The sequence below is a fragment of the Conger conger genome, chromosome 13 (assembly GCF_963514075.1).
Source record: "Conger conger chromosome 13, fConCon1.1, whole genome shotgun sequence".
Classification (NCBI taxonomy): Eukaryota; Metazoa; Chordata; class Actinopteri; order Anguilliformes; family Congridae; genus Conger; species Conger conger.
Window position 1 is genome coordinate 7,529,441 of NC_083772.1, and position 14,698 is coordinate 7,544,138.

At 44.7% G+C, this 14,698-nt stretch overlaps 1 protein-coding gene across 1 annotated transcript; it reads left to right on the forward strand.

Annotated features, from left to right (window-relative positions):
• Positions 1-2,268: 2,268 nt before the first annotated feature.
• Positions 2,269-13,867, forward strand: hnf1ba (HNF1 homeobox Ba). Its single transcript, XM_061217744.1, has 9 exons — positions 2,269-2,624; positions 4,198-4,397; positions 4,717-4,990; positions 5,171-5,406; positions 10,016-10,188; positions 12,153-12,273; positions 12,399-12,542; positions 12,830-12,943; positions 13,797-13,867. The coding sequence occupies exons 1-9, from the start codon at positions 2,269-2,271 to the stop codon at positions 13,865-13,867; spliced, it is 1,689 nt and encodes a 562-aa protein (XP_061073728.1).
• Positions 13,868-14,698: the final 831 nt, after the last annotated feature.

A 14,698-nucleotide genomic window follows, 5' to 3' on the forward strand; every position in this document is an offset into this window, starting at 1 on the left:
CATTTCCAGTGAATAATAGACCATCTTAAAAAAAAAAAAGCCTGCAGGACTGGTGGAGTTGCCCAAGGTAAACCTGCCATGAATTTTACCTGGGCACTTGGCAATGTGTGTGTCAGGACCCTGCAGTTGCACCTGGATATTAATAGCATGAAATTATACAGTGTTCTATACAGTAACATGGCTGCAGGGAATGGCAATAATATTTTAACCCAAAAAATTTTTTTATGCATTTTAGTGCATGTTTAGAGGGCACTGGATGAAAAGAGTCAGCAAAATAGAACATGCATGGGATATCACTGAACATTAATGGTATCATAGAAAGAGGTAAGAGCTAATATATGTGTTTGCTGGCTTGCACTAAGGATAAAAAGTAATCTCTATCTCTATCAATCCAGTAAGTGAAAAATAAAAAATTAACAAACGAAAAATCCCCCTTCAAATTCTCAAGCAGTGAATGATCTGTTGATGGGGTTCAAATTCAGTTCAGTGTCTGGAACAGGACCAGATCAAGCACTGCAGAAGTTTCCAGATTCTCCACTTTGAGCTCAAATCTCCGGGGGTGTGAAGGGAGACCGAGAGGGAGGTCAGGGCAGACCTGTGTGGCACACTTTGGGTCACTGCCCATGCTTTCCGTTTAACCTCAAACTCCTTAACTCATTACACCACCAATAACATAACCAGGACAGGTCACAGGGCCATTGAGCCTGGCTGGAATGATACAGGCTTTCACTGCTATAAGAGTTTGCTCTAACCTTTGCTCTAACAATTTTAGAACACAGGAAATAATGAGAATTCAGCCCAAAACTTGTGCGGAACATCAGCTGGAGCAGCTTCACTCGTTTGAAGGAAAGGCGTTTCAATCTTTAAAAAATATATATACAGGGTCCACAAACACATGGACTATGATTCTGACTGGAGACAAATATTTTCATTTTGAAAATGTGGGAGATTAAGCGGAATTATGTCTCATTCCCATGTGCTCTCCGGAAATGAAGTACGGCTTGTACTGGAATGTCAATGGAAATATTGACAATAATTGTCCTTTGGGCATGTCAGCTTTGTGGGATGGAGGAACCAAGAGCAGACTCAGGGGTAACGTGAAAGGCAGGTTTTATTAACGGGGCAGATCCAAAACGTAGTCCAAAAAAAGGCAATGCTCATAATCAAAGCAGGCAGGTACATGCAGGTCCCAGTCATGTACCTTAACCACTACGCTACAGACAGCCCTAATACAGTTTTATTTAGTTAATCACAGTCTAAAGGCACAGATGGTAATTGGCCGTCACAAGTTAGGTAATGGGTACAAAAACAATATGGCAGTGGGCCATTGATGTTCTGCGGATGTGTTGCTGCCAGTGGCACTATTTAAGATCAATGAATTAAAGTACCAGGAAATCATGGCAGAAAATGTGGTCGCCACTGCTAGGAAGCTTAGATTTGGACATACATAGGTCGTCCAGCAGGACAAAATCCATGCAGAAATGGTTACGTAAAAACAATAACCGTGTTCTGCAATCTCAGTCTCCAGACTTAAGTCCCATGAAAAACCTGTGGTATGGAATGACGAGGGGTGTACAGTTCAGCCGCCAAGATCTTGACCACTAATTAATTTAGAGGGTTTTTTTGTTTTGTTTTTTGACAATTTGTGTAGTAAATGTGAGTTTCATTGATATTTGAATATTGGTTACTTTGAATATTTAGTATTGCTGCATTTATCCAGATGCACGATGATAAATCTTCACGTACAGCAAATAAGGAACTACTGTCCTTGGTATTTATTCATTATGGGACGAATTCATTTGGGACAAAACTATTTATTTTTTACAGTAAATTAATTTGTATACTGTAATTTAATAAAAAATAAAATTCTAAACATTAGAAGAGAAGTTGCTATTATTATCTCAGTGATGGTTATCTCGCAGCTCGATATTAACTCAGTAAAGTCAAAATGTCAAGTTTGGCAGAATACAAGCGCCAGCGATCCAGCGTACCTTCTGCTCGGTGAACAGAGCCAGTATTTGCATAGAGTCCGATCTGACAGCCTGCTAATTATCATGTTTTATATTGCCTGCCTGCGTCAAGCGTCTTGGCAATTCAAGCTATTAAGTCGAACAGTAAGGTTGTGGAGCTTCTTTGGGCAGGTGCTGCCAGGGCCTGCTACTGTATTTGTAGCCTATTGAAACTAAAACCACAGAGCGCAGAACGAGTTATCATTTAAATGATCCTTTGTCAGTCCTGCGCTTTTTGCTTGTATTTCAGTTACTTAAAATGGTCTCTAAATTGACGCCTCTGCAAAAAGAGCTTTTGGTCGCTCTGCTGAGTTCCGGAGTTAACAAAGACATTTTGATCCAAGCGCTGGACGACCTCAGCCAGAGTAGGACTGGGGTTAAACTGGTGGATTTCCAGATGTCCCGGCCAAGTTCTAAGATGAACGGAAATTATTCAGATTCAAAGCAAATCTTCAGTAGACTGGCCAACGGACACGGTAAGGGCTCCAGGTTATCGGGTGACGAGGGTTCCGACGATGGGGACAATTTGGATACACCGCCAATACTTAAGGAACTTCTGTCCCTCGATACAGAGGAGGCGGCAGAGCAGAGGGCTGAAGTAGATGGAATCTTAGCGTGAGTATACCTTTGCAGTGGGCTGCACTTTGCTATACTATACTTTTAACAGTTAAAGGTGAAAACAATTAAAGTGCCTTTTTGTTTTTGGCTTTGCCTACATCGGCGACGTCCCCGAATTTCTCTGTTGTAACCACTTCTGTGTAAAACTGTGTGTGTGTGTGTGTGTGTGTGTGTGTGTGTGTGTGTAATTAATTAATTAATTAATTTATAATTTTTTACTTCGTTACAATCGTAGACCTGCATATACAGGTTTTACTGAGTAAAAAGCCTATATTTTAAAAATATTAATTCGTTTTTTATGAAGTTTTTTTTAAAATGTGTGTCAGTAGAAAATAGAACATTTGAGATTTCCAATTAATTTTCCCCAAAAATGTAATGTTACAGAGTACATTTCATTAAATAAAGTAACTATTAAGTAATGGACCACTTTTCATATAAAAACTTGATCGAGGTTGTCTGGGATTACCTGGAAAGCCAGAGGTGAGTGCAACAGAAAAGTCTGCAGAAGAACTGTGGCAAGTTCTCCAATATGTTTGGAAAAACCTACCACCTGATTTTCTTATAAAACTGCAGGACATTTTTAACACAGATATTCTCTGAAACAAACTAACCTACTGAATATTGGAATCGTGAATAATAATAATAATAATAATAATAATAATAATAATAATAATAATAATAATTATTATTATTATTATTATACTTCCTTTTATTTTCATGTTTGACATTATATGTTTGTATTATTATTGTATTATTCTTATTCTTGTTATTATTATTATTATTATTATTATTATTATTATTATTATTATATGACTCAATGGTTCTGAGGACCTGTAAGGATGGTGATTATGTTGTGGTATTGTATTGGTAACTCAGTGAGTGTTTTTTGTCTACTGATTGTAGACTCAATGAGTTGTGTGTGTTGTATTGTTCTGGTGAGTCAGTGGCGATTGTGTTGTGTGTATTGCATTCTTCTGGCGATTCAGTGGTGATTGTGTTGTGTGTATTGCATTGTTCTGGTGATTCAGCGGTGATTGTGTTGTGTGTATTGCATTGTTCTGGTGATTCAGTGGTGATTGTGTTATGTGTACTGCATTCTTCTGGTGATTCAGTGGTGATTGTGTTGTGTGTATTGCATTGTTCTGGTGATTCAGTGGTGATTGTGTTGTGTGTATTGCATTCTTCTGGTGATTCAGTGGTGATTGTGTTGTGTGTATTGCATTGTTCTGGTGATTCAGTGGTGATTGTGTTGTGTGTATTGCATTGTTTTGGTGATTCAGTGGTGATTGTTGTGTGTATTGCATTGTTCTGGTGATTCAGTGGTGAGTGTGTTGTGTGTATTGCATTGTTCTGGTGATTCAGTGGTGATTGTGTTGTGTTTATTGCATTCTTCTGGCGATTCAGTGGTGATTGTGTTGTGTGTATTGCATTCTTCTGGCGATTCAGTGGTGATTGTGTTGTGTTTATTGCATTCTTCTGGCGATTCAGTGGTGATTGTGTTGTGTGTATTGCATTCTTCTGGCGGTTCAGTGGTGATTGTGTTGTGTGTATTGCATTGTATTGGACGCAGTGAAGACCCATGGTGTGCCGCCCGCATGATCAGAGGGTACATGAAGCAGCACAACATTCCCCAGCGGGAGGTGGTGGACGTCACAGGGCTCAACCAATCCCATCTGTCCCAGCACCTCAATAAAGGCACGCCCATGAAGACCTATAAACGTGCAGCACTCTACACCTGGTACGTCCGGAAACAGCGAGAAATTCTCAGACGTAAGTTAATATATGAGCTTCTCCCAGGACACGATATGGCTACATGCAGTAAGTGTCTTTGGATTGGGATTGGGATTGGGATTGAGATTCAATGCAGTTGTCGTAACCAAGGGGGACATCCACCAAATCCCACCCCCCACCCCGGTATGACAGCTGCTGACTTTGTTCGCGACTACGCTTACAGCTATGCACGTTGTCCGGTTTTGACAAATTCTAAATCTGTCCGGAAACCCTAGTGTGCGTGTGTGTGTAAGTGTGTGTAAGTGTGTGTATGCGTGTGTTGAGAGATGTGTAAAACCCGCTTTCTCTTATTTTTCAGAGTTCACCCAGGCAGGTCAAGCCTCTAACAGCATGTACTTGACAGGCACAAGCAGTGAGGATCAGGTGCTGTTTATTTTCCCAGACTTCCATCAGCCCGGACCGAAAACGGGACAGGCTGAGGATGGGGAGGATGTCGACCCAGCCTGCAAGAAAACGAGGCGCAACCGTTTCAAATGGGGCCCTGCATCCCAACAGATCCTCTACCAGGCCTATGAGCGACAGAGGAACCCCAGCAAGGAGGAGAGGGAGGCGCTGGTGGAGGAATGTAATCGGTAAGAAAGAGGGACAACCAGTCATATTTTTTATACATCACAAAATAATACTGTGCCACTGTATGTGAAAACTTCACATTTCATATAATTTGGACTGCTGAGCAACTCCATCTTGGCTCTCCCATTTTCAACTTTCATTGGGATTAAAGTGTTGGCATTGCTTCCGCCCCCTCTAACCAGAGCCGAGTGTGTGCAGAGAGGAGTGCCCCCGACCAAAGCCTATGGCCTGGGTTCCAACCTGGTCACGGAGGTGCGCGTCTACAACTGGTTCGCCAATCGCCGCAAGGAGGAAGCCTTCCGACAGAAACTGGCCCTGGATGCCTACGGCGGGTCCTCTCTCGGCGCTGACGCCCTGCTGCCCCACAGCTCTCCCTCCCGGCCCCAGGACTGTGCCTCGCCCCCCACAAAAATGCCAGGTCAGGGTTGAATCCGGGCCTCAGGGTAACACAACCAGCCCCGGCGTTGCACTCACAAAAAATGTCTGGATCATTTGGCACTGAATTATTGGAGACCATGATGTGGTTTTGTGTTTTTTTTATCAAGAACGGAAAGAGGGCCGGTCAGTGGACTGTGTCTTTATTGTTAGTGAAAAAAGGGGAGGGTAATGCAGTCAGTGGACTGTGTCCTCTTTGATACCGCAGAAAGGGAGGCTAATGCATGACATTTAGCCAGAGGTTTAATCTCGTCTGCCCTGGCAGCCAGGTCAGTTGGCGGCTGGAGAACCTGAGGACACTGGGCCTGATAAATTAGATAATGAGATAATGAGAAGTGAAAGAATAGAGAATAGAAATGCAGAAACCTCAAAGCTGATGTGAAACCAACGGTAGCATGCGTAGCCACGCATGTTTGGCTCTTGATTGTCAGTGGTGCAATAAATGCATTAAATGGAAACGCATCACACTGTGCATTCATAAAAGAAGTTGTGCAATACATGGAGAAATAAAGCAGTGGCTGACGTTATCTACACATTAGATTATGTTGCTGGAGTTTGGAGTTTGCAAGTTTTCTGAAGAGAATTAACTACATATTGCTAACTTGGCTCTATAAAATAGTTTATTCAGCTGTAAAAATAATTCTGTAACTTTTTAAAAGTGAAATGGTGGAATTTTCACTACATAAATTAACTACCTTTGTATGTAGCCTATATACTCCGATATATTCCACATATATATATATATTTTTATATTCCACATGAAAAACAACATATGGTTACGTAACGAGAATGTGAAATATATTGCTTCGTACAAGCCTCCTAAGGTTTAAATAATAATAATAATTTTTCATCTTGTGCACCTAAGATAAAAATAATTATTGAAATTTTATGGGTTCCGTCGTAGCCTAATTTTGTCGGTTTTCAGGTGGCCATACTTCCTCAAGCTTATGATCCAGTTTTTGGCTCACAATGCTACATTTAGCATTTCAGCTGGTTTATTTCAGTGCCATGGCTGGTTTTTAGGCTGGCACTGCGGACACGAACACTAGTTTACACTCAATCTCTTTCAGAGGCAGATTCCTCTTTCCTGTGAACCCTTCAGTGAGTTATATATAGTTATAGTTATATAATATAGTTATATAGTTATATAAATATATATGACTCCCTGAACCCCTTCCCCACACTGGCCTGATGCTCCAGTGAGAGGGGGCATTCGTGAAAGGAGAGGGGAACTTCAGCAGAAGGTAGTTTGCGCTACAGAGAGTCCACATGCTTGCAAGGTGTCCGGCCGATGTCCCGCTGACGGCCTCAGCCGTTCATCAGAGCCAGACGCTGGCCTTACAATACCAGCCCAGCAGGGCCCTCACTGGGTTGCCATGGCACCGTCCACATTATGCATGCTCAATTGACAGTTAAAAATCCTTGGTTGCCGCATGACTTCTGACCCCTGCTCCCTGTAGCCCTCTCTTTGGGGGCTCCATTGTGAGGGGTATATTAGAAGAGACTCGTAACTGTAATCCATGTTTATTTATCTCTGTGGGCAAAGCCCCCACCCCGCCAGACTTTATTGGGCCACAGTATAATGGCAGAGACTGGGTAGGGGCTGGATCAACAGGAGCTGTCCACTGGGCTACTGCCTCTATTCTCTCTACACAGGAATGATGGACCCCCTCTGCTGTAGTTTTGGGTGACCTCCTCCTCCTCTCCTACTTACGTTATTTGTGTTGAAAGGATCATTACGGGGTCAGTGGAGTTAAGATGTTTCTGGGGGATCTACACAGGAGTTTGGTTGGCATGTTGGTATGGTGTGTTCCTGTGATGAGACAGGGAAGGTCTGGCATTGACAGGACTTTCATATTCCCAGCAGAGCGGTCTGAACTACAGTGTGTGGGACCCGTTTACTGCTGCGTTCTGTTCACAGCTCAGCTCAGTTAGCTAAACCACACGTCTTGTGGGTATCCTAAGATGAGGCTGTCTTTGTGCTTTAGTTTAAAGGTACAGTAGGTACTTTTGGACTCCTAACGGTCAAGAGAGGAATTACAGCAAGAAACACCCTCAAACCACAACACTGTTTATCCCTCCCCCTTCTCTGTGAACGCGCTGACGTTGAAACCCCATTGGCTGTGGCAATTAGAACCAATTTTCCACCAATGAGCTTGAATTATTGCACAGCTATACAGTGTTTTGGTACAGAGTGCCGGCCCGTCAACTGCATATTTTGAAACCTGAACTTAAGGACTATAAACACAGGCGGAGGGTGAGTCAACATGTCAGTGAGCCTTTTTCAATGATAGGAAGGGATTTACAATGGTCTTTTAACAATGTTTTAACACAAAAATCTTGCCTATTGTACCTTTAAATAAGGTATGGGAACTGGAGAATAGAGCTTTGGAAAAATACAGCTTTGATCAAAAGGCACATTCCAGTGCTAGAGTTCTGTTTACTGTTTAAATGCAGAATGGAAGTATTTCCAGTTAACGTTGCATTGCAGTCCATAAGACCTTAACCACACGTGTGCGCATAGTTAGGGCATGGTCTATGAGGACCAGGTGACTTTTCCTTTACTTAACAGGTGTGGGGGTTATCTGACTCATCACCCATCAGCCAGTTTTCATCTTCACCCATTGCATTTTCTTCATTCTAAAGAAAGTGCAAGGAAATTCACTACAATTTATATAATCACTTCCAAGAATAGACTTTAAGAGGTACATCTGTCACCTGTCTACTTGTGAATGTGTGTCTATCCCTTTCTTATATGTAAATTATGCATTAACAGAGGGTACAATTCATATACTTTTTAGTGACTGAATTACAGAGGGTGTCGCAGACATTATGTCATGTGCGCCCGTCAGGACCAAACTGTGCATCTGATTAGAACAGGCGTCTCAAACTATGGAGCTACAAACAAGCCTTTTAGCCTTTATAAGCCTTTATAAGCCTTTATAACCGCTTATATTGCTGGTTATTCCTCCACTGTTGTTCTGAGGGAAAGCTTTGACAGACGTACAGCATGTGTGTTTCTGGTTCCAGTGCTGCATGCAACAGGTGAGCCTTCGTTTGCTTGTTGAATCTGACTGAGCCTCACATGAGGACACTTCTCACTGTCTCTCAAAGAGCAACTGTGTGGAGTTTATACTCCGTCACATCAATTACAAATCACATCAGTGCTCGTCTCTCAAAAATATAAAAACAAGCAGCATCACCAAGAAAGCACCAAGAGGCCCATTTATAGTCAACCTTACAAAAGTAATTATGCACTTTTAAACAGTGGAAATGTGGAAATGCAGTTTGCATGAGACGCCGGGTGAAAGTAACCAATCGCTTCTCTTCTTCATTGTTTACGGGCTTCTGTTTCACTGATATTACTTCTCCGCGCCAAACCCGACTTACAGCCCCACGAGGCCGCTCTGTATAGCATACCTCAGCTCTGGCACTTTTAGTGGCTCCACGGTTGTAAAGCACCAGGGACACAGTCCCTGTCTGAGCCCTGGGCCGTTGTGTAGCCGCCAGGTCACAGACCCGGTGAGTGCTTTACGGTTCTCCTGACCCATGAACCCTCTCAGGATCCAGCAGTTCATTTCTTCATTATGTGACATAATTCTTTCAAAAAATTGCTGCGACATCTTTTCCGAGCAGCTCTCGTTTCTTTCTGAGGGAGAGTCGCGTGGAATGCAACTCTCCCTCAGACGAGCGGAGGGTCAGGGCGGCGTTTGTGTTTGTGTTTCTGATGGACTGAGGCAGGGAGAGCTGAGGAGATCATTTCCTGTGTCCTGGGTGGGTGGGGTGTATGTGTGTGTGTGTGGCAGGTTGCTCGGGCATGTGGTCGGTGGGCAGGGAGGGGCTGTGTGTGCAGACAGCGAGGTCTTTTGGCTCCTGTGCGTCAACATTACAGGTGGAGAGGCTGGGGTATGCTTGCCCTGCCACTCAGGAACGCTGACGTCTCCGAACTCATGGGACACAGATGTGAGGGTCACTCTGATTGGAGCTGGGACATAAGCGTGCTCATGTCGTGGTCTTTCCTGAACACGCTTATCCGGTTCTCTGTTTAAAGCCTACAGGGCGGTCCCTGTCTACAGGCCACACTGCGGTGGTGTGAAGTTTCCAAAGCGATCAGCGCAACAGAAACGTTTGCCTATGCAGATTCCATACGTCTCCACGCACTGTGACAGGGTCTGAACAGGATAAGCCGACCAGCGGCCCCAACAATAGCTTTTATTTTTAACCCACACAGCAGTTCTCAGTAAAACAGAGTCACCACTAATTTTGAATTAGGTCAACAAATGCACACCAAGGCCTGCCTCTAGTTTCCCTTCCCACTCCCACCGTTGACTAATTCAGGTGTTGTTTTTTATGGTGTTGTGTTTCTTCCGGCTTGTTATGGATGTAGCCTGGATGTATTTGGAATTTGTACTGTGATTCATGATTAGCATATTTACTCGCTGCTGTGGGAATGTTGTTAGCCAGGTCCAGCTCACATTAATCAGGCAAATGCACTTTTGTTTCTTATTGTATTCTCATTAAGAGCATGAACTAAATTCATGTAATGTGATATTTAAACTGGCAGTGAAATGTTAAACTCTGTCTTTCCGCAGGGGTCTGCTACAGCCAGCAGGGAGCTAGCAAGGACACTTCCAGCACAGCCATTGGTCACCATGGCAACGACAACATGGAAGACAGCCGGCCTGTGTTGCAGGAGCTGTCTCCCGGCGACCTGGACCCCGCCCACTGCCTGCTCTCACCTGACACCAAGATGGTGAGCACACCTGCGGGCTAAGATTAGCTACAGCGGCCTGTAGCGTAGTGGTTAAGGTAAATGACTGGGACCCGCAGGAGTCGGTGGTTCGATCCCTGGTATAATCCCAATAAGGTTCGCACAGCCGTTGGGACCTTGAGCTGCATTGCTCCAGGGGAGGATTGTCTCCTGTTTAGTGTAATCAACTGTACGTCGCTCTGGATAAGAGCGTCTGGCAAATGTCATAGATGTAATGTAATATTCCTGTCTGTCCTCCTAGTTAAACACCGTCTCTGGTAGTGGTGGCTGATCCCTTTTTTGTTACTTATAGCTGATCCATGTCCTCTCCTGGTTGCTTAGTCTCAATCAACTTTAAGTTCCTTTGGATAAAAGCGTCTGCCAAATGACATGTAAAGCTAAGAAAAGGTAAAATATGTGGTAGATAGATAGATAGATAGATACTTTATTCATCCTGAGGGAAATTTTAGTGGTGTCTCTAGCTCCCCATTCTAACACCTACGACTTTGATTGGTAAGCAGATTTCAAGTTGCTTGGAAGTCACTGCACACATAGTTTTGTTTTAATGATAAGGCATTATATTATTGCAAGCAAATTGTAATTTGTGGTTAATTATGTTGCCGTGGGCCCTTCTGTACATTTTCCATGTATTTAAAAATAACGTTTGCCACCATTCCTTCTGCTGTGTCTGCCCTTCTTATTCTCTTTGCCATTATCAGTTACACTTAACTAACCAGCAACAGCCAGTGCAAGATGGCACCCCCTCGATGCTGCCCTAGGAAAAAAAAATGTCCAACTCTCACTGTGTTTCATTACATTACATCAATGGCATTTGGCTGACGCTTTTATCCAAAGCGACATACAGTTGATTAGACTAAGCAGGAGACAATTCCCACCTAAAGCAATGCAGGGTTAAGGGCCTTTTCTCAAGGGCCCAACGGCTGTGCGGATCTTATTGTGGCTACACTGGGGATTGAACCACCGACCTTGCAGATCCCAGTCATTTACCTTAACCACTACGCCACAGGCCACCCTGTACCGACACAATACATACAGGTTCACATACAGGTTTTCTTTGGCTGTTACCTGTGTCATAATGCTGCTTGAAGAATAAAGGAATTTAAGCTGCTGCAGCCTTAATTTGTACATTATCGTGAGAAACATGCAAAACCATCCTCTGTACTGACTCTACTGCTTGGGTGGTTTGCTGTTTGTAGCTGTTGAGCTGAAATACGGTGGAACTGCGTTTGCGTGTCTCACACGTGTTCTGTTTCACTTGCATGAGTTTGCCTGGAATTTTACCTGCCAAACAAGACCATTGGGATGAGTAGCAGCCAATTACCACTGAACTAGGTCAGTCAGTGTTGACCTAATTCAAAATGAGTGGCGACTCTGTTTTACTGAGAACTGCTGTGTGGGTTAAAAATACAAGCTACTGTTGGGGCCGCTGGTTGGCTTATCCTGTAGGAACATGTATAGTAATATGTTTGCGAGTTAGAATATGGTCAGATATACTTTTTTCTGTTTTTTTCGGTGTTGGTGCGGACCGTGAATTAGCTGCCCCACAGGGCCACGTGTGATTGCCACTAGGGTCGCCCAGTGAAGGGATGGGGTTTAGTCTCAACTCTCTCTAGCATCACATAGCGTATTAGTGGAGCACCTACTGTCCACTTGTCGAGCTGAACATAAAGCGTCTTCCTCTGACTCATGTCTGCACAAGCCTGATTTGTGAACTGCTGTGTGTGACATCACATGCTTTGGAGGAGAGCGCGTGCTGAACACGAATAACACTGGCGGTTCCAAAGTCAGAGGTAAAAGGGGGGAAAAAGCATTGAAATAGTATATAGATAATAAATAAAAAGCTACTGTTAACGCTGTGAAGCAGTCGTACATTAGTGGTATTATCCTGGTATAGGGATTACAATGCTGCCTTTGGATCCTGCACACTGGCCCCCTCTCCATCTCTCCTCTCTCTGCAGATGTCAGGAGGAGGGCTACCTCCCGTCAGTACGCTGACGCACATACATCGCTCTGACAGCCCCCATCAAACCCAGGACCGGATCAGAACCCTGCCCGGAGGAGCCGTGACCGCAGCGCGGCGTAAGTACGCTGTCTCTGCCCCTCCCCCTCCCTCTGCCTCAGAGCCCTGAACTAACTCTCGCCCCCGGGTCTCTGTAGATGTGCAGGGTGATGTGTGTGCATACTGGAGTGTCGTCTCGCTGCAGATCTGGGCGTGTCGCGGGCGCAGACGGAGGTTGCGGGGAGTTTGGCGGGGCTGCTGTTCCCGCCGCAGCTGCACGGCTGCCAGGAGCACGACCTGCTGCACCAGGGGTCTGACCACCGGACCCAGCAGCCTTTCTTGGGCCCCGGTGCACACTCACACAGTGAGTACTACTCTCACGGATACAGTCAGGGCCCTGACGTGTTCCCCTGGTCCCTGAGAAGCAGCAATGTAGATGAGTGGAAGGACTGACGACTCTTCCTCTCTCTCCCCTGGCAGTGTATAACCCGGATCTCCCTCCTCTCTCTCCCCTGGCAGTGTATAACCCGGATCTCCCTCCTCTCTCTCCCCTGGCAGTGTATAACCCGGATCTCCCTCCTCTCTCTCCCCTGGCAGCGTATAACCCGGATCTCCCTCCTCTCTCTCCCCTGGCAGTGTATAAGCCGGATCTCCCCCAGTGCTCCCAGCTCCCGCACTACCCCGCCCACCAGGGGGCAGAACGATGCCAGCAGCATCACCACCCTCAGCCCCAGGTCCTCCCCCAAGCAGGTCAGTGCTTCTGCAGGAGCGAGACAAGGGGCTCTCTAATCGCCTGTTATTACCTCCTTGCTTCTTTTCCTCACGTCAGACAGAGGAATCAAGGAAATATGTATTAGGCACTCGTGTTTCCTTGTTCAAGCATCCTTCGGGATCCTCCTAGCTCCTTGCTTCTAGCTCCTTCAAGGAGCATTCAACAGGTTGGATTGTCTTTAAGGAAGACCTCGCTGGATTTCTGGCTCAGGCTTGGACTGAGGAGACTAGGACGGAAAAATAAGTGATTGCAATGAGCCCTAGATCCTGCTTCCTGCTCTATGCGTAAAATACTTAATTTATGGCAACTTTGATTTAAAAATGTTATGTTTTCATTTCTCCAGTTCAATTTAGATTTAGATTTAATTCATTACTTAAGACAGACATTATTTGGGGGAGGTGGGGCTGTACTCATGGCAGTAAATGTGTGTTCATGCTTGGTTACCGCCATGTTTGCTAAAATACACCCCTCCGTCACCTGCTCACTAAGCCTCACAGTCAGATCTCCTGGCTTCCATCTTCATCAGAGAGAGCTTTTTTCTGGCCGGCAGGTCACTGTTGGGTCAATTCCTCCCGTCCCTACTAACATTTACTTACAAACACAGAAGGTGTGTTTTACCTGCTAGAGAATTGTGTTTGTCCTTTAGTCAGTTGAGGAACTCTTTCAGGGATGAGACATTTTCTGTAATCTTTTTGACCATGGCACAACTGTAGTTGAGTATTTTTCAGGTAGTTGTGTTGCCTGTGTGTGCAACTGTCTGTTAAACTGACAGTTGTGTGTTAAACTGACAGTTGAGTGTTAAACTGTCTGTTTTTATTTTTGTGATTGCAGTGCCCTTTGCTAGCCTGGTGATTGCGCACCTGGCAACGGGAGAGCATTCTTCCACCCTCTCACAAGCGTAACCATGGAAACTCCTGAGGCAAGGCAAGGGCGCATTGGACAATAAGCCCCTCAGTAAAGTAATGGCAGGAACTGTCTGGATGAACACTATTTTCAAAGGAAACCAGTGGAATGCACACTGCCTGTGTATGCCAAAGCCACATGAGCGGTGTGGATATGTAACTGGACTAACTCTGGCATGGTGATGATGAAGAACGTTGAGTCGTCTGCTTGATGAAAACACTGTTGGTTTTCTCATTCCTCGTTTCATATATGGAAGAAAGAGCTCTGATACTGTCCGTCTGTACGTCACTTGGAGGTTCTCGATGCACTGCGTGGTTGTGTGTGACAGGCGGGGATGTGTGTGCATATGTGTGTGGGATGACTGCATCGCATAGCGACGAGGTGGTCAGAGTGAAGTCACTGTCTCCTCACTGCTGGTCTCCAAGGATAGCTTGCACTGTGAGGCACTATGAGAGAAATGATAGGATCACAACACCATGGGGCCTGTCCTTGTGCTAAAAACAGCCATGTCCTCCCATTCAGAAGAGCTTGAACAGCATTTTCTGATCAGATCATTAGTCACAGTACTGGGGTGTCATAATGCTTCAAATACGACAGAAGTTCAAACATTTGGGGAACAAAAAATTCAAGGCTTACTTGCCAGCAGAATCCTGCAAAGGTTTATATATCTGGCCTGGCCTATGGTATGCAGCTTTTTACAGCTATTTAATTTTACATAAATGTTTTGTTACATATAAGTTGGCATGTGCACATCCTGTACAGCCTGTGACATCATCACTTGTGGACCAATAATACCAGTATGATTAGTTCCCCGAACTAGGAAGCATTGG